The sequence below is a fragment of the Sphaerulina musiva genome (genome assembly GCF_000320565.1).
Source record: "Sphaerulina musiva SO2202 unplaced genomic scaffold SEPMUscaffold_9, whole genome shotgun sequence".
Classification (NCBI taxonomy): domain Eukaryota; kingdom Fungi; phylum Ascomycota; class Dothideomycetes; order Mycosphaerellales; family Mycosphaerellaceae; genus Sphaerulina; species Sphaerulina musiva.
The window spans coordinates 1481734-1499764 of record NW_016017391.1 but is presented as its reverse complement, the minus strand read 5'-3'; the positions used below and the strand labels follow the sequence as shown (position 1 = coordinate 1499764).

Here is an 18031-nt window from a genome sequence, read left to right as displayed (position 1 = left end):
TCTCTCTCTCTCTCTCTCTCTCTCTCTCTTCTTCTCTCTCTCTCTCTCTCTCTCTCTCTCTCTCTCTCTCTCTCTCTCTCTCTCTCTCTCTCTCTCTCCCTCATCACAGTCCTATCTACCTTACTCTTCGAAGGGCATAGAGGTAGAAGAAGAAGGGTGATTGCACCTGTCTTGATCACATACCTGTGATGGAAATATACGCTAGCGAGGAGTGCAGAGGTTGATGTTTCCCCTTGGGGACTGGAAAAGTATACAAACACCTCAAGTATGACAAAATGGACATGCTAGGTTCAACAGAAATGAGGCCAAAGTCGGGAAAATGGTCAAGGAGGCCGTCTACTATAGTATATACTTGGCGTACTCCACGGCATAATAATCACAAAAACGATGAATAGATGTAGAGAGACAAGTACTTGTAGGAGAAACATGACACCACAGTTTCCCGGGATGAAGATGGGTCAATGGTCTTGTCTGCTACAAGGGGGCCTTTTAGCCTGTACGCGACGACGTGTTTCTTTGCTTGGCTACTTGGAACACTAATACCGACCTACCTCAGGTACCTAGGTATGAGTGATGTTTCCTTTTCTTTTACCTGACCTGACCTTAACATCCTTGGTCTGATCAACAGGACCCAATTCAATCATCGGCCCGAAGGAAGCATCAGTATACATTATTACATACCAGAAGAAGACGAGAAGAATCAGAAGATTGTCGGGGAACTGGAGGTACATGATGGTGATCATTCGCGGTCAGCAGACTCAGCACCTTGTTCAATCACTTCTTACTATTGGTGTCCTTCTCTTCTTCTTCTTCTTCTTCTTCTTCTTCTTCTTCTTCTTCTTCTTCTTCTTCTTCTTCTTCTTCTTCTTCTTCTTCTTCTTCTTCTTCTTCTTCTTCTTCTTCTTCTTCTTCTTCTTCTTCTTCTTCTTCTTCTTCTTCTTCTTCTTCTTCTTCTTCTTCCTCTTCTTCCTCTTCTTCTTCCTCTTCACCTAGTAGCCTAGCCTAGACTAACAAACAAACTAACCTTAGTAGCACCTTCACTCCATCCGCTGAATGAATGGATAATCATCATTACCGATTACACAAAAACCCAACCGAAAAGACGCCATGATCCATCGTGTAACCTTGCTTCGGCGATTTCTGCACTAGTCAGTCTATGGATTAGTCTAAGAGGGAAGTTCCTTGCTGTGGGTGGCCTATCTCTCCATTTACCTATCCCTATCTACAGGTACATATCTATCTACACTTGTACCTATGCATCTCTCGGTAACCGGCATTCGGTAAGCAACGGGAGAAATCAGAAAATGGACAATTCCGAGAAATATCCCGTGATATGATGACGATGATGGTATACCTAATAAGTAACCTAAGGTAAGGTACATGTACGGAAGTACTAAAGTAGATGTGTGAGTGTTGACACTGCTGGAGCCTGAGAAGATCTTCCCGCTCCGCTTTAAACTAACTTGACTAACTTGACTAACTACGCTATCCTAGGAAACACACACATCTCTACAAGTATACAAGTAGTAGCCTCCCTCCTCCTCATCCTCCTCCTCCGAATGGCATTTTTCTGCAAAAAGAACAAGAAGAATCATCTCCCTCCCCCCCTCTCTCTCTTGACCACACTTCTCCTTCTCTCATCATCCCTCAGCATGAAAGTCCACAGTTTCGTCCTTTTTCCCACCTTCTTGCTCTCGCAAGTCTCGAGAGCTGTTCCCTCTTGGGATGATTACTCGCAACATGCCAATCATGCACCAAATAATACGCTGATTTCGGATCCGGAAGGGAATAAATTGGGTGCTGTGGCTAGTCAGTCGGAAATTTGTTCGAATATTGGAGGTGATATTTTGAAGCAGGGAGGGAATGCTGCTGATGCTACTGTGAGATTTTTCTTTTTTTTTTCTCTCTTTTTTTCTCTTTTTTTTTCTTTTTTTTTTGGGTGGTTGGGGGAGAGGAGGGGAGGGAGGGAGGGAGGGTGGGAAGAGGGGTAGAAAGAAGATGAATGCTGACATCTTCTGTTGTTGAATAGGTTGCTACGGTTTTGTGTGTGGGAGTGATTGGGATGCATCATAGGTAAGTTATGATTATTACCTCATTCAGCTTTGCAAAGATGCGAGAAACAGACTGGACTGACCACTTTTCTCCAAAAACAGTGGCATAGGAGGCGGAGGTTCGTCTCCATTCATCTCTCTCTATCTCAAAATTACCACCATATAGACGATCATGGACATATATCCTAACATCCAAAAAACACAGGTTTCATGCTCATCCGCGCCCCCAACGGAACCTACTCCTTCATCGACTTCCGCGAAACCGCACCAGCGGCCGCTTACCAAGAAATGTACACCAACAACACCGACCCCAGTCTCTACGGCGGCCTCGCCAGCGGCGTGCCCGGCGAACTCCGCGGGCTCCAACACTTGCACGAAAACTACGGAGTTTTACCTTGGTCCAGCGTCGTCCTGCCCGCGGCGCGCGTGGCGCGAGAAGGCTGGATTATCGGAGCAGATTTAGTACGATATATGAATTCCGCCTCCTACACCAATGCCTCTGTTGTAGGGAATTTTTTGGTCGAAGATCCCAATTGGGCGATTGATTTCGCTCCCAATGGAACTCGATTGGGTCTCGGAGATCGCATTACACGGAAACGATATGCGGCGACTTTGGAAACTATTGCCGCTCTCGGCGCGGATGCGTTTTATACAGGACCTCTGGCATCTACATGGATTAATCACATTCGAGCCACAGGAGGCAACATGACACTTTCGGATTTAGCAGATTACAAAATCGCAATCCGCAAACCCGCAGCAATCAGTTATCGCAACTTCCACATTCACAGCTGTAGTGCACCTTCCAGCGGCACAGTAGCCATGTCCGCGATGAAAATTCTCGAAGGATACCCTTCCATCGGCTGGTCCAGCACCACCAACCAAAGCACCCATCTCTTCGACGAAGCCCTGCGTTTCGCCTATGGCCAACGCAGTAATCTCGGAGATCCCTCTTTCGTGCCCGGACTAGAAGAATATGAACAAGATATGCTCTCCCCCGAAACGGTCTCAGCGGTGCGTTCCAAAATTAATCCTCGCCGCACGCTGAATGTCTCGGATTATGACCCTTCGGGGTTCGAATCGTTGGAAACTCCAGGGACGTCAGCGATTACTGCCGCGGACAAAAATGGAATGGCAATTGCACTCACGACCACCATCAACCTCCTCTTCGGCTCCAAAGTCCTGATTCCCGAAACTGGAATTATCGCAAATAACGAAATGAACGACTTCTCCGTCCCGGGGTCCAGTAATGCTTTCGGCTACATCCCCAGTCCATCAAATTACATCCGACCGGGTAAACGTCCCTTGTCGAGTATCACACCAACGATAGTCGAACACGCGAATGGGACATTATATTTCTTGACCTCGGCGGCGGGGGGTTCGAGGATAATTACTTCGACGGTGCAACAGTTGTGGAATGTGTTGGATCGGAATCTCACGGCGGCGGAGGCGTTGGCGAAACCGCGTTTGCATGATCAGTTGGTGCCGAATCAGGTGTCGTTTGAGTATGCGTATGATAATTCTACGGTGGCGTATTTGCAGAGTTTGGGGCATAATGTGACTTGGGTGGCGCCGGGACAGAGTGCCTCGCATCAGGTCAGGAGGTTGGCGAATGGGACGTTTGAGGCTGCTGGTGATCCGAGACAGGTGGATAGTGCAGGAGTTGCTGTGTGAGGACATGTGACTTGAAAACGACATCAGAGAGAGAGGGAATGCATGTGTGCACATACATAGAGACGTGTTCTACGAACACCATTCATGACAAAAGTAGACAGACATGAATAGAAGAAGAGGAGATACGGCCTTTTTACCTACCATATCTATCCACCAGCTTCAACGACAGCCGATGCGAACATGCAACGAAAAAAGTCGTTCTAGGCTCACGTAGCCTCGCATTGGCTGATACCTCCTAATTCGTCCTTGATGAGCAGACGAATATGTGCCAACCCGGCCGCATTGGGAGAGCACTTGATATCAATCAGAATATCCTGCAGCAGTCATCAGTATGCCCATGCTATATGAAAGCTGAAACAAACAGTCACGATGTGTATTTGTGAATATGATTCGATTTCGATCATTCAGGAAGCAAAAACTCTCGGCAGATGCTCCTTCTCAGCAGCGCTGCCCCATGTGTATCGAGTGCAAACGCAAACATGCAAGTCAAAGCTCACCATTGTCGCAAGAGCCTAGGACAACCCCAAAGCATGCACCTCTCGAGCCCTTTCCCCACGCAAGGCCACCTGGCGCCGGGCTGCATTCTATTGAGCCATGGACGCAGGCAAGCTTCGCGGGCTGTTCTGCGCGATTCCCATCGCCCCGGGGCTGCCGCCATTTCCAAGAGTGTTGACACTTCCCGAGGAGCTCAGCCGTTGCATTTGCGGCGTGTTGGAGCGCGAGGAAGGTCGTTGTCCATTAGCTGCGGCGACCTGTGACATCTGATTGACGTTTTGATAGGGAGACTGTCCGGGAGAGACAGCGGCAATGTGTGGGCTCGCGTGGGCAGCGACGGGACTACTGTACAGCTGTGCTTGATTGGTGTTTGGGCTTTGCATCTGCCGCATTTGGGGCATTTGTCGCTGTTGATTCCTCATCAGCTGCGCGCGATAGTCTTCCTGCGCCTGGCTTGAAGCCGGGTTGCTTTGAGGGTTGATGCCAGAACCTCCTTGCTGTTGTCCATTGGCGCTACCATTCATTTGCGAGTACATCCCGTTCACCCCATTGGAGCCATTGGTGCCGTTCGTCATCGAGCGCTGATTGTACGATCCTTGCTTTTGGGAGTATGCCTGCGCGGACACACCGTTTTGTGCCTGAGCCGGTATGCCAGAGGCGGCATTCATAGCAATCTGTCTGGCTTGTGTACTGGCTTGTTGTCCAGTCTGTTTGGCCAGTTGCTGAATGGCTAGCACATTCACCTGCTCATCCGACAATGATGGATTCGCCGCCCGGACTTGATTTGTGACAGCATAGATCTGTGGAGTGTGGCCTGACGACAGCTTCTGCGGCGCGCCCTGCGGCGTCGGAGGCGGTGGCATGCTCGGAGACCCGTTGATCTGCTGATTCGTGTTGTGAGTCATGCTGCCTTGCTGTTGTTGTTGTTGTTGTTGCTGCTGCTGCTGCTGCTGTTGTTGTTGATGCTGCTGTTGTTGTCGAAAGGCTGCCAGGAGAGCATGGTTCTCTGCAAGCTGTTGCTGTGTAGTCATGCCACTGACTTGTTGGTTTGGCGCCGTGTTGTTGTTGGTGTTGTTGCCCACTACCGGATACTGTTGGCCAGAATATTGAGCACTTCTCTGCTGGCCGTTAGGCTGCGCTTGCATATTGGTGTGCTGTGTCATCTGGGGAGCTCGCGGCTGCATTTGTGCTTGCGGCACACCCGGCCCGTTCATCTGCGGAGGCGCCAGATGATGTCCATTTCTATTCGACAACTGTAAACCTGCACGGCCTTGCTGCGACGCTGCCATTTGTGCATTCATATTGGGAACCTGCTGCCCATTGGCTTGCATCTGAGCTTGCTGAGCAGGCATGTTGGCCCCCGGCGCACGTGCATGGCCAGGGGCCATAGATTGTGGACCACCAGCAATCTGCATTTGCGCGGCGGCACGAGCTGCTGCCATTTGCTGTCTGTGCACCTCAATCATCTTTGCGCGTGCCTGTCGGGCTTGCTCGGCTTGAGCGGCGTCTCGATCCGCACGCTTTTTGCTAAACTCTTGCGGAGTCATCTTGACCTGGCGAACGGGTGGATTGGCGTCGTTTTGTGACTTGCGTTGAGCGGCGGCACGAGCAGTCTCCGCTTGTTTGAATCTTGTAGTTTCGCGCTTCTTGGCCAATTTCCGGAACCCGTCGACCATCCACAAGTATCTTGTTGAACGGCGCTTCTCTACTCGAGTCGGCGTGGTCTTGCGGCGCATGGGTACGTTGCACGGTGTACCATTCTGCGCAGCCTGTTGTTGAATGACTTGCACTTGCTGCTGATAGCGCCGCTCCGAGGACTGTTGAGCCTGTTCGAGTCTGCCATACCAGGTCTTGAAGTACACCGTCTTGCGCATGTCGGTAGGCAATGATTCCAGATCGACCCATCGCTCAAAGCACTCCCAGGGCGTACGTCTTTCGACTGCGCTCTTGTATCGAGTAGCCGTTGTCATCTCGTCCGCTATGAGAGACCAGTTGAAGGAGTAGTCTTTGGCAAGCTTGCGAAGTTTCTGGTCGTCTTCCCATACCCATTGTGAGCCTGAACGATATTCATAGAAAGCGGTATTCGGCATCAGGAATTCCGATGGCGGTCTGAAGGCATTATTGGAATGTAGGCGATCACGAATCGGCCTGTGAATAGGGTCAAAGAGAGCACAATCTGCGCCTTCTTGCTCAGGCTGCGCTGCTGCGCGCAATCTCTTTCTGCGCGGGTTCGCCTCCAGAATCTCTTCTTCGTCAGCGTAGTCGTAGCGACTCCGCTTTTGTGAAGGTCGAGGTACGGCAGGGAGCACTTTCCCCTCGACATATCGGGACACAGCTGTACAGGGCTCGACGCGATGTCTGGGGGTGTGCCGCAATGCACCCGCCTGTGGCAACGCAGCTAGAGCTTTCGAAAGCTTTCCCGCCTTGCGCAATTCGTCCACCGCCTCCGCGAGCTCGAGGGGTACTACCACCGTCGTGGGAAGAGGGGAGCCCTCTCGAGGCGTGGGTGGACTCACATCGTCCTCGGGTGCAGAATCTCCCGCGTCAAGATCAGGCACGGGGTCCTCTTCGTGGGAGCCTGAGTTCTTCGTGTTCAACTTCACTTGCATGTCTTTACGTTCATTGGCAGTGGCATGGTACCAGTCGGCACACCTCTGCGCCAACCACGCACATACACTCTTCTTCATCTGGCGCTCAGCCTTGAAGTCCTTGCGCATCCATTTCATCTCCTCCATCATATGGTCGTGATGAGTCCATGGTTGGTCGGGCTCCTTTTGCTTGTCCATCTGTCGAAGCGACCATCTATTGGCGTTCTGCAGTTGATAGATCCTCTTCAGCATCTTAAAGTCCAGACGTTCGTGCACTGACGTATAGTGATCCTCCGTAGACAGTGCTTTGGGTACCATCTTGATCAATTCCGGCAGAGTTCTGGTACGTGAATTGGGCGATTCATGTGCCTGTATTCTGAACAAAGGCTCCAGATAGTCCTTTTCGGGGTCGTCGGCGGCGCCCTTCAAGCTGTCGAGTTGGTCCATGGCAAGTTCAATGTCTCCCAAGTTTCGGTCAGTCCCTGAAAGACGTGACTGCCGCGCTGCTTGTGTCAATGGGGAATCCCGAAGTGGGGGTGGTAACACAGGCATATTGCTGTGCTCGGGGGGGATTCGTTGAATCAGAGGTGAAGTTAGCTCCGGTGAACGCATATCCTTATAAATTACGGGTGTGCTTTCGATAGACTGTGAGCGCCCGCGATCCTGTCCCAATATCTCAGAGACGGACTTTTGTCGTATTGCACCAGATGAAACTCGCGTCGTCATTCGAGGCGGCGCGGACGCTACAGGAGTTGTACGTCTACTGGAGGGAGCGCTCGTTTGTTGCTTCACGGTGTCCATCGAAAGGTGAGGCTTTCCGCGACGCGCTACAGCAGTAGTATCGCCATCGTCTGCCGTCTCTGGCGGCGTCATAGAAGTGGTACCGGCAGCTTGCCCAACGGGATCCGCACCTTCTTTTTGCTGCTCTGTTCGCTGAACGACACGTTGACCGTCTTCCATCTCCTCAACGGCCTGCTGCGCTTCTGTTTGGCGAGACGAAGTATGAGCATCAGGCTCTGGTCCACCAACATCCTCACGAGCAGCCCTCTCCGTCGCCTCCCTGGCTGCAGCGGCACGTTCCTCCCACTTTAACTGATCATCAGGCGTCGAGACATCTCCCAGTGCTTGCTGACGTGCAATCTCTTTCTTGGCTTCCAGCAAACGATGGTGCTGTTCCGTTTCGCGCAGCTGCTGCTCGGTGGGCTGTAGATCCGAGGGTATTTCCACGGCAGCCTCGGAGTCTGGTGAAGTGTCGGGCGACTCCTGCGCAGGCTGTGGCGTTGCAGCAGAATGCGCACCAACGGTCGACGATGGAGACGAAGCAACTTCCGTGTGCGGAGCAGCAAGACGCGACGTGGACTTGGCCTCGGACTCAGACCGACGATGGTGCTCGGAGGCTTCGCGCTCACGCAACTTTTCCTCTTGCACTTCCTGCGGCGGCAATATCCCGCCGATGTTGGCAGGCTGCGATGGCAGTTGTTGGTCCACGAGTTGCTGTGTCGGTTCGGATAGTTGGGCGGCTTCTTTCGGTGATGGCGGGGCGATGTCGATGGGTCGTACGTCTTCTGACAGATGGTCCGGATGGTGAGAAGAAGCAGCAGCAGCAGCCTTGTTGAGATTGGGCAGAGGTTCCAGGGCTCCGGTCGCGTCGTCTGGAATGGAAGGCGCATGCTCATCTGCTTTCGCCGACACAATGCCTGATAGAGGCGGCGCAACAGCGGTGGGCGTTACATTTCGGGTGGCAGAGGGGCCAGCAGTCACACTGTGGGGTTTTGGTAGGGATATGGGAGCGTCATGGAGTTGCTGGGGCGGCGTGGAAGCAGGAGAAGGTCGAATGGTCAGCTGCGTCGTCGCGTCGAAGGCTCGGCCACTTCGCATACACGTGTCAGCCCCGGCCGCCTGGTCGCGATATTACCCAACACGAGCGTCAACATACCTGGAGAGGTCATTTTGGTGCAGAAAAGCAGTCTCATCGTCGGTGATCTTATCTGCATCAAATGTCGCGTGCAGCAGCGATTGGAGGGCGGTGTTGTCGTGGATAGTATTGTAGACGGCCAGCAGGGCGCGTAGCTCAGCGGAATGCGACGACGCAAGCGACTTCTACCGCCCGACGGTCAGCATCACCACGCGCCCGATTTCCATCAGATATTCGCGCCCACACCGGCATAGACTAGGCAGCATGCGGTGATGAGGGTGCGGTGGGAATATGGGCAATTGTACTCACTAACTGGCCCTGTTTCGCCGTGGTTGCAGCATGGCGAAGCTGGTCGACCGAGGACATGAACTCGTACAGCGATGCGCTCGCTGCACCGGACGTGCATTAATTCAGACGAGCGTCTCGCGCGGGAATAGAGGAGGAGGAGGAGGGGGAGAAGAAGAGAAAGAAGGAAAAGAAGAAGTTGGTAAAACAAAGACGAGTTGGTGGTGGTGGTGGAGGCAAGTGGTCACTCAGTAAGTAGTGGTATGGTGGTGGTGGTGGCAGTGGCAGTAGCAGTGTGCAACGACGAGGTTAGGGTGCAGTGCGGGCGTGGGAGGTAGTGTGCAGTGTGCAGTGTGCGGTTCTGGGTGGAAAGTCTGGAAAGGTCCCGCGGTTGAAGTTGCGTTTGCTTGTTCAGAGACCTCAGGCTCAGGCTCAGGCGTGTACCTAAGGTAATGTACTCAGGTTCCGGTTTGGATGATGATTAGGTGATGATTGATGATTGCATTTCTCTTATTTTCTTATTTTTGCACCTGCTGCTTTAACTTCTTAGGGTTCTTGCCTGTTCCTGCCTGTCTGCCTTGCGTCTGCCTGCCCGCCAACCCGCCTCTCTGCTTCTGCCTGGCTTTCGGCCCACCCTTTCCGATTCTCAAAATTCTCAATGCAGTTATTGTAATTTATCCCACCTACCTAGGTATACCTGAATACCCTGATTATTTGCACACTGCTAATACGGTAATACCTCTTCTGCCATCACCCTCCCGCCGACTGGACGTGCTCCCGTCGTTCATCATGGCTGCTGTCAGCGGAAAGCGCAAACGTGTCGAGGTGGTCAGCCAGCAGAAACCCGTCAAAAAGGCTGCGCTGTCACAGCCGAAAAATAGTTCGGCTACCACCAAATTTGACCCTCAAAAGAGCAGCAGCAGCAAAAAAGCCTCTTCCGCCGCGACGAATACTACCACCAGCGACGGAGCAGCGACCTCGCAACACCCCGTCTATATACAGATCGTGACGGGATCCTACGAGCGTGTATTACACGGCTTCCAGGCAAGAATACCGCAATCAGCTCTGAAGTCCGCATCCCAAGACGAAAAAGTCTCCATTTCAGACACCTTCCTCTTTGCTGCCCATGCCTCAGCTATTCGATGTCTGGCCATCTCTCCCTCGGAAGATGCCGACAAGCGCCTCCTGGCCACCGGTTCCTCAGATGAACGCATCAATGTCTACACCTTATCCACTGCACCACCGCCTCCAGGTGCAAGACCCAACCTACCCTCCCTCTCCGGAGTCGCTGCAGCGGAAAACCCCAGGAATAAGTCATTGGGCAGTCTGGTGCACCATGATCGCGCCATCACCAAACTTCAATTCCCCATCAAGTCGAAACTCTTCAGCTCCGCAGAAGATTCCACCATAGCAATCTCCCGAACTCGAGACTGGACCATGTTGGGTTCCATGAAAGCTCCTGTACCGAAACCGCAAGGCCGACCTTCGGGAGATACAGCCGCGCCAGGAGAGATTCCTGCTGGAGTCAACGACTTTGCCATCCATCCGAGCCAGAAGCTTATGTTGAGTGTGGGCCGAGGCGAAAAGTCCTTGAGGCTCTGGAACTTGACGACAGGGAAGAAGGCTGGCGTGCTGAATTTTGAAGTCGACCTGCTGAAGCAAGTGGGTGAAAGCAAATTCTCCAGCGGTGAGGGCAGGAGAGTCATCTGGGATGCTGCTGGCGAGAATTATGTCGTGGGATTTGAACGTGGTGCAGCACTCTTCGGCATCAACTCGAAGCCGAAGGCGGTGATTAAGCCGGATCGTCCGACAAAGATTCATCAGATGCGCTTCATGTCTCTATCAGAGAAGACGAGTCTGCTGGCGTTATCTACCGAAGATGGCAGGATACTCTTTTACGATATCCAATCTGGTGGCGAGATATCGGAAGGCACCAAACAGCTTCCCCAACTGGTCTGTGTTGCGCAACTAGGCGGCGAAGCAGCTGGAGTCTCGGGACGTATCAAGGACTTTGAGATACTGGACTTACCAGGATCCTCCCTCTTCGTCACAGCTGGCAGCGATGGAGCAATTCGTCTATGGTCAGTGCAGTCCTCCGACTTGGGAAACGGCGCGGAATCGGAAAGTACGACAAGACAAGTCGGAGCCCTGATTGCCAGCCACGAGACTGGTGACCGAGTGACCTGTCTGGGGGCCTTCTTACTCGACGGGAAAGCCCAAGATGGCATGGAAGATGCGGCTGAAGACGTGGCGGAGGCTGAATCGAATGGCGGGGCGGAAAGAGGTTCGGAAGATGGTGATAGCGATAGTGACTGAGGCCACCACCACCACCACAAGTCACGCGAACCTATGGGGAAGCAGTGTAAGACTAGAACGTGCATTTAAAATGATTTGGAGAGAGATGTCTTTTACCGTTTACCGTTTGCCGTACATCATTTCGTTCTGAAGACAAGGTACAAGTATGCAAGATGACTTTGCTAACAGTTTCAGTCGTCTGGATTGATGCCGTCTGTTGTCGCTAACGCATGTCACAGATGTCGAGGCATCGTATAAATCAATACCTACAGGTACATGTAGGTACAGTATGATCAAAACCTCCTCTCCAGCTCATGAAATGCGCCCGCCACTCGTCGTTTTACTTTTACGAATCTATCATCAATCATCAATCATCATCATCTTTATCATCTTTATCATCATCATCATCATCATCACCCCATCACTCCCATCACCTCATCACTCCCATCACCCCCACAACCCAACAAATCCAACCTACTCACTCCCAAAAAACCTCCACCCTCCCCCCCTTCACTCTCGCATTAAACCACTCCACAACCTCCACCTTCTCCCCCACCACTCTCGCCCCCTCCAAAACCCCACTAACCGCCAAAGCCTTCGTCGCCAAAACCAATTCTCTCATCGCCAAATTTCTCGCTATACACTGTCTCGGTCCCAAACCAAAAGGGATCCAATCGCGAGACATTTTTTCTTTTGTTGGAGAAGAAGAAAGCCAGCGTTGAGGATTGAAGTCTTGCGGATCAGGGAAAATTATGGGGTTGGAATGGAGAGTCCAGGGTTGCAGGGAGACTTGGGTGCCGGGGGGGAGGAAGTATGTTTTGGTTGTGGGTGAGGAGGAGGAGGAGGAGGAGGGAGAAGTATAAGTCCAGCCTTGAGGGGGAACTATACGTGGGAATCGGGTGGGATTGGCCATTGATGTGCGGAGGGTTTCTTTGACGATTGCTTCTAGATAGGGGAGATTTTGTTCTTCAGAGGAAGATGATGATGATGATGATGTTGTTGCTGCTGCTTCAGAGACTTCTTGTTGAAGTTTGGCGTAAATGTCGGGATGTTTGCATAAATTCCATATAATCATGCTCAGATTCATTCCCGTGGTATCGGTGCCTGCGAAAATGACGTCTTTCATTTGAATCTCGGTTTCTTCGGGGCTGATGCGTGCGGTGGTGAGGAGGCGGGTTTGATAGGACTGGAATCCACCCTCTTCTTCTTTTTCTCTTTCCTCCTCTTTTGGACGAAGAGGTGAAGTAGGCAGTTTAATCAACGGTTTGGTAAAATTCGAAACTCTCTCCGCACTCAACTTTTCTTCCTCGGTAGGCGGGAAAAGTTTTTGATACAGTGCAAAAACAGGAACGAAGAGGTATGGCGGCAGGAAAAAAAATCGTCCAATGGAGACAATATCATCCACGTATGCCGATGCCGAGAGCGGTGTAGACGCCGTATCCTCGCTGCATCCATTGTAGGATTTGCCAAAGAGATAAGACGAAACTGCATCGAGAGCGAAACTCCTCGAGAGATTGAGAACGTCCACGGGAGCCGCTTTCCCACCAGTCTTCTCAGCGGTCTCGCGTGCTATGGCAATTTCTCGACGAAGACGTTGAATGAATTGATCGATACAGCTTTCAAGTACATGACTTCGAGACCGAAGCGCTGCCGTGCTGAAAAGCGGCATGACGGCTTTACTTCTCTGGGCGCGATGCACAGGATCTAGGTCACTGAAGATAGTCTTGTGGCCTTCGGAGTCGAAATTGGCGTACGCCGGGGCCTTGAGAAAACCTCCCTTTTCGGAGTAAATAGGTGCCAAAGCCTCTCCTTCTGCGAAAATGACTTCGTGGGGGCCGATTCTCACGACAGGGCCATATTTCTCGTGTAAAGCGTGAATCTGGCGAGATTCGTCGCCGATGAATGAATGGTACCAGCTCCATAGGGGGGTCAGCCGACATATGAGTGGCCCGGGAATGGGTGAGAGGGGGTCGCTGTATGTTCTGTAGAAGACATAGTAAGCCAGAGGCAAGGCAGTGAACAGCAATACCATTATCGGGATCGATGTCCCGGGGAATGGGCCGTCCTCAAAGCTCGGGGTGAACATGATCTTGGGTAGGTCTGGGTAAGTGAGTGAAAGGGAGGCAGTTGTGCCGAATGTCACATGTGTAGTCGTAGTATGTAGGCAATAAGTTAGGGCAAGAGAAAATGCGGCGTTGTGGCAAGATAGGCCAGGACCGCCTGGTCGATTACGAGGTATTGATCAGCAATTTTATGCCGCTCTAGCTAGTAGCAGCTATTAAGTAGGACTTGACATTTCCCCTAATGGAATAAAGTCAATATATCTACCTTATATACTTATCTTATATTAATAGATACTATTCTACAGGATATACCTTAATTCTTACTCGAGACGATATTTGTTGAGAATATTAACAATACTATTAGCAGAGACGAAAATATGTTGAAGCGCTTTAGCTGTATATAGCGTGTGAATCTGACATTGAAACACATAAACTTGATAATATGCTATAACGAGTTACCAGGTGCTTGTAGGGCAACATTGTATATCCAGGCTATCGTCCAGACATCAGCATGCCTCAAACCATTCCTGCGCTGAGAAATCGTCAACAGTACAAATTCACGCCGAGGCTGTCTCTCGCGCGCAGCCTCAATCCGATTACTTCTTCGCCCACGGAACCAATTCTGCAAACTCTTCCTGCTCGCTGCGACTCAAGTGAGGCAGACCTTCCTCCAGCAATTCTTGAAAGAACGTGCGACCTCTGTCATAGTCTTCATTCGCAGTATACCCGTCTCGGCCCACAAATCCTTCCAACGACGTCCAGAAGTCGGCCTTTTTGTTCCAGTCAGCTGAGACACGGTCATGTGCGTCAATTTCCTCGCTACTGAACCGGATAGGACATGGAACTCCCGTTTGTAGCTCTTCCCAGTGTCTGACGGTAATGGTTAGCAGAGACGTCAAGTTTCGGGAGAAGCAAGAACTTACTGTTGCAGCTTGTATAACAACTCTCGCAAGGGAATCGTCTCCCCTTCCCAGACATCTGAAGCAAAAAGTACCAACTCTCTTCGTGTGCGCGCCAAGGGTAAATCGAACAGTCTCAGAAGAGTCGGATTGTCGGTTGTGGTCTTTCGGGTATAGTACCAATACAATAACGATCTTTCGACTTTGTCAGTTACCTTTGCTTTTTCTTGCTTGTCTTCCATTCCTTCGTAGTAGTCGGGCAGCCGCAACATCATCTCCCCATAGTATTCAACAAGCTGGGGGCGTCTTTCCTGCATGAAAAGCGGTCCCACCCAGCAGTCCTGCCAGTCAATCACGGATGTGATTTGCCCGTTATTGACAAAGATGTTTGGAGTTCGCAAATCCCAATGGGACAGTGTAGCCACATCTAAGCTAGGGTCGTTTGGTGGAATGTAAGGAATGACTGCATCGAACTTGTCGAGGAGTTCAAGACGAGCTTCAGAGGAGTCTAAGAGGTGAAGAGGATCTCCATCAGAGGCTTGAGTGATTTTCGCTGAGGTCGTCTTTGATCGCTCCCTTTGCGAAAGGGCACGAAGGTAAGTTTGCGCGTCAGGCCCTAGAGGATCAGATAAGCGATTGTGCTTCGTCAGCACTGGGTGTAGTCTCACAAGGTCCGCGATCAAAAAGAGCTGATGCTAATTCTGGTTGCCAAAACGACTGTTCAGCGGCAGGCCCAATTGCAAATCGCTCTTCTGCGTATGCCCTGGCCGCATCTGACAATTGGCCAGTAAGTTCAATGTCCAGACAGCCTTCTATAGCATCCGACTTGAAGTAGAGGTTGCCACATCTATATCGACGCCGTCAGCGGTGGATATAGGAGTCAACGGAGCTCAATGCTAACCTTGAAAAGATTGCAGACTGCAATTTCTTCTGCATCGCCACCACTTCAGCGACGATCTTCCACTTATCATCAATTCTCATGTCAGTCCACAGCTCATCTAGTCGTGTACCCTTCGCTTCTTCCATCAAGATGTACTCAGATTCTGCACTATTGGAGATTCCATCATCCCAGTCCAGAACCTTCGGCACTGGAATGCCGATGACATTCTGGACCTTTTCCAACGTGATTAGCGATGTATACTAAGACTGACTGGTGACCTGGGGTCGGATCTCACAAAATTCATGGTAGCGACTTCCGATGCAATCACTTGAGATGCCGCCGAGCCAATGTTAGGAAACGGAATCCTTGCAATCACCACGGAGCCATTGTCCATTGCAAGCCGGAAGACCTTATTGAAGCCTCCCTCAGCGAGCTTCGTGATGCTGAGACATGACTGTGCACCACTGGCTTTCACCGCGAGGTGTTTTAAGCCTGGTACATTGAACTTCTTGTATCGTTCTTGGAGGCGAGCTTCCTCGTCCCAGAGCCAGCGACCGCTGGTATAGCGGTAGAATTCTTCGTAGTCAGGACCTTCCAATGGTTGCAACGGGCCTTCTGGGCAATGAAACAGTCTTTGCAGAAAGCCGGGAAGAATTCGAGAGCGGCATCTCGACAAGCGTGGTGCAATGTGGAAGCCAGCCATATCGCTATCGTAAGTGCACAACCCGGAGCATTCGAAGTGCGTGTCTTATTATTTCATCCAAAACAACACGATTCCGAGATGCTTAGATGGGTTCTGGAGGGAGCCGGGCGCTTGCAGTGGCATTTTTCATCGATTTCTAGGTATGTTTTTATATAAGGTAGTGGAACATGTTTCTTGGACCCAGGGTATCGGAGGTTTAGATGACGGGGCGGCCCGTAGTCCACCCTGGTTTGGTTCAATCCCACCTTACTCCATATAGTATGTGCTATTCTTGGCGAAAGACGTCGTCTGCGTCTAGCGGTGTTCGATGTCTATGAAGTTGGTGAAGCAAAATCCGGGTATTGTGTTCAACTTTGGATCAGCAGACATATTTTAGTCCGTCCAGCATTGTGAAATACTTCGACTGCCCATCGCGCAATTATCCTGAGAACTCCGATGAGTAATGAGATCAAGTGGTCTTCGCTATGGGCCTAAGGGTAAACGCCTGCAGGATTCACCTGCTGATGCTGAAGTTACCAATTGGGAAGTGCTTGTGTTGACGACTGTTTGGCCATGACGATGAAGTATAAAGTATCCATGGATGCTGGGTGGGCCTGAATTGCACGTTCCCGTGCCTCGTCGCTTGCACCGAATTCTTCGCATGATCACGATCCGCGTTTCTAGCATGAGTCCCGGCCCAACCACCGCCGCCGCCGCGTACACTGCATCAGCTGCGGGGCGAGCCAGAGAAACGCATATTATATCTGTTGTTTATGGCCGGCTCACGTCGGAGCTCACAGGGTTGAGCGTTCCAAAGCTTCGACGACGTAAGCATCATCCGTGTGATCTGGCTGATTGACACCGGTGGGAAGCTCGCATGAGCATCTTGTAACTGCATTCTGCTCTGGACAGCTCGTCGTTGCATTGGATGCGACCAGTATCCGTCTGAAATTTCGAGGCTCTCCCCTATAGCTCGATTCTTAGATGGAATCAAAAGCCGAGTGCCTCATCAAGAGGCTTCGCTTGCGTGACCGGGACTGAGTCTCAATGGCAGATATCTTCACACTCATCCGCAGCGTCATGGCCTGAGACAGGGCGGGTTTTTGGAATTGTTGCAGGCTGCAGTTAAGCAAAATTCTCCTGAAGCTTTACCCTTGATGCAGGCTCCGAACCAACGGTTGGTGTTTGACTTTGGCCAAACGCCAGACCATAGACATAAACGGTCCACCCACCCACTCTGCGGCTCTGGAAACAACGCAGATGCCATCTTCATAGTTCATGAGCACCAGTACGCATGAGTCCGCGACCTCCGAAGCGGCAGAGGGCCTCCTGACTTTCCGCTGGCTTGGCCCTGATCATAAAAAGCTCTTCTCATTCTGTTCTCTTCTTCTTCTTCTCTTTCCTCCACACCACTTCCTCTTTTCATGCCGACGAAAGGCCAAGCTCGACCGATCGACGACACTCCGGACAGCTGCACCCTTTGCATTTGGTAAGACTAAGAACAAATGGAGTGACCGTCCCCTCTTTCTAAGGGCCAGGTTCACCTGGCTGCCCGCGCCTGCAGTCCCCCTCTCCCCACAAAGCACTATCGGTACGTTGTGCAGCTGCAAGTTCTTCACAGAACTGGCGCGGGAGGACGCACCTGGGATGTCCTGACTATGGGCCTCCGCATAGTTAGAGTCCCCGGGTCGTGCAATGGGGTCTGCCACGCAGACTCGTTACGGTGCAGCTGAGTCCTCCGGACGTACTGATATCCTCTCACCTCTCGAGCAACATTCTCGAGCCTCTGAATCATTTGTTTTTTTTGTTGGTGTCTGCCAGTCAGCGCCCCATCAGTCGCTTGCTGTTCGCAGCAGGTTCCTGGAGGGGTGTCTCGTCGTCTTTCCATCGTCGTCATCGTCCATCGTCGTCGTCGTCCATCGTCGTCATCGTCCATCGTCGTCGTCGTCCATCGTCCATCGTCGTCGTCGTCGTCCATCGTCCATCGTCGTCGTCGTCGTCCGTCGTCGTCGTCGTCGTCCGTCGTCGTCGTCGTCCGTCGTCGTCGTCGTCCGTCGTCGTCGTCGTCGTCGTCCATCGTCGTCATCGTCGTCCATCGTCGTCGTCATCACACATCATCGCCATCACACATTGCTGCCGTCGCATTCTCCTCTTTACNCTCATGTCATCGCTATCTTCATCCTCGTCTCATCTTTGTTCGCCATGGT

General features: G+C 51.6%; 5 protein-coding genes across 5 annotated transcripts; 2 read left to right on the top strand and 3 right to left on the bottom strand.

The window, feature by feature from the left end:
* Positions 1-1787: 1787 nt before the first annotated feature.
* Positions 1788-3851, top strand: SEPMUDRAFT_91415 (gamma-glutamyltransferase). Its single transcript, XM_016910554.1, has 4 exons — positions 1788-1880; positions 2030-2073; positions 2154-2170; positions 2257-3851. The coding sequence occupies exons 2-4, from the start codon at positions 2063-2065 to the stop codon at positions 3720-3722; spliced, it is 1494 nt and encodes a 497-aa protein (XP_016758353.1). The 5' UTR covers positions 1788-1880; positions 2030-2062; the 3' UTR covers positions 3723-3851.
* Positions 3852-4006: 155 nt separating this feature from the next.
* On the bottom strand, positions 4007-9467 carry SEPMUDRAFT_71441 (uncharacterized protein). The gene is made up of 3 exons (XM_016909939.1): positions 9030-9467; positions 8742-8905; positions 4007-8675 (listed from the first exon to the last, which is right to left on the bottom strand). Exons 1-3 carry the CDS (start codon positions 9084-9086, stop codon positions 4307-4309), a joined length of 4590 nt encoding a protein of 1529 aa, XP_016758352.1. The 5' UTR covers positions 9087-9467; the 3' UTR covers positions 4007-4306.
* Positions 9468-9736: 269 nt separating this feature from the next.
* SEPMUDRAFT_151222 (WD40 repeat-like protein) lies at positions 9737-11406 on the top strand. Its single transcript, XM_016906680.1, has one exon. It carries the CDS (start codon positions 9795-9797, stop codon positions 11319-11321), a length of 1527 nt encoding a protein of 508 aa, XP_016758351.1. The 5' UTR covers positions 9737-9794; the 3' UTR covers positions 11322-11406.
* Positions 11407-11778: 372 nt separating this feature from the next.
* SEPMUDRAFT_143962 (cytochrome P450) lies at positions 11779-13332 on the bottom strand (the record flags this gene model as incomplete). The annotated part of the gene is made up of 1 exon (XM_016903061.1): positions 11779-13332. The coding sequence occupies one exon, from the start codon at positions 13330-13332 to the stop codon at positions 11779-11781; it is 1554 nt and encodes a 517-aa protein (XP_016758350.1).
* A 418-nt stretch (positions 13333-13750) lies between these two features.
* SEPMUDRAFT_151221 (uncharacterized protein) lies at positions 13751-15936 on the bottom strand. Its single transcript, XM_016906679.1, has 5 exons — positions 15438-15936; positions 15164-15375; positions 14931-15109; positions 14287-14878; positions 13751-14233 (listed from the first exon to the last, which is right to left on the bottom strand). The coding sequence occupies exons 1-5, from the start codon at positions 15843-15845 to the stop codon at positions 13960-13962; spliced, it is 1665 nt and encodes a 554-aa protein (XP_016758349.1). The 5' UTR covers positions 15846-15936; the 3' UTR covers positions 13751-13959.
* Between the last annotated feature and the right edge of the window lie 2095 nt (positions 15937-18031).

What these genes read in the sequence shown, in the direction of transcription:
- SEPMUDRAFT_71441 (XM_016909939.1), bottom strand. Translation starts at nt 9,086, where the DNA reads ATGTCCTCGGTCGACCAGCTTCGCCATGCTGCAACCACGGCGAAACAG. An exon ending in CGGCGAAACAGGGCCAGTTA is followed by an intron (nt 8,906 to 9,029) that starts GTGAGTACAATT and finishes GTCGGGCGGTAG; the next exon opens with AAGTCGCTTGCGTCGTCGCA. An exon ending in CACCAAAATGACCTCTCCAG is followed by an intron (nt 8,676 to 8,741) that starts GTATGTTGACGC and finishes GTGTATGCGAAG; the next exon opens with TGGCCGAGCCTTCGACGCGA.
- SEPMUDRAFT_151222 (XM_016906680.1), top strand. Translation starts at nt 9,795, where the DNA reads ATGGCTGCTGTCAGCGGAAAGCGCAAACGTGTCGAGGTGGTCAGCCAG.
- SEPMUDRAFT_151221 (XM_016906679.1), bottom strand. Translation starts at nt 15,845, where the DNA reads ATGGCTGGCTTCCACATTGCACCACGCTTGTCGAGATGCCGCTCTCGA. An exon ending in AAGTCGCTACCATGAATTTT is followed by an intron (nt 15,376 to 15,437) that starts GTGAGATCCGAC and finishes ACGTTGGAAAAG; the next exon opens with GTCCAGAATGTCATCGGCAT. An exon ending in CAGTCTGCAATCTTTTCAAG is followed by an intron (nt 15,110 to 15,163) that starts GTTAGCATTGAG and finishes GCGTCGATATAG; the next exon opens with ATGTGGCAACCTCTACTTCA.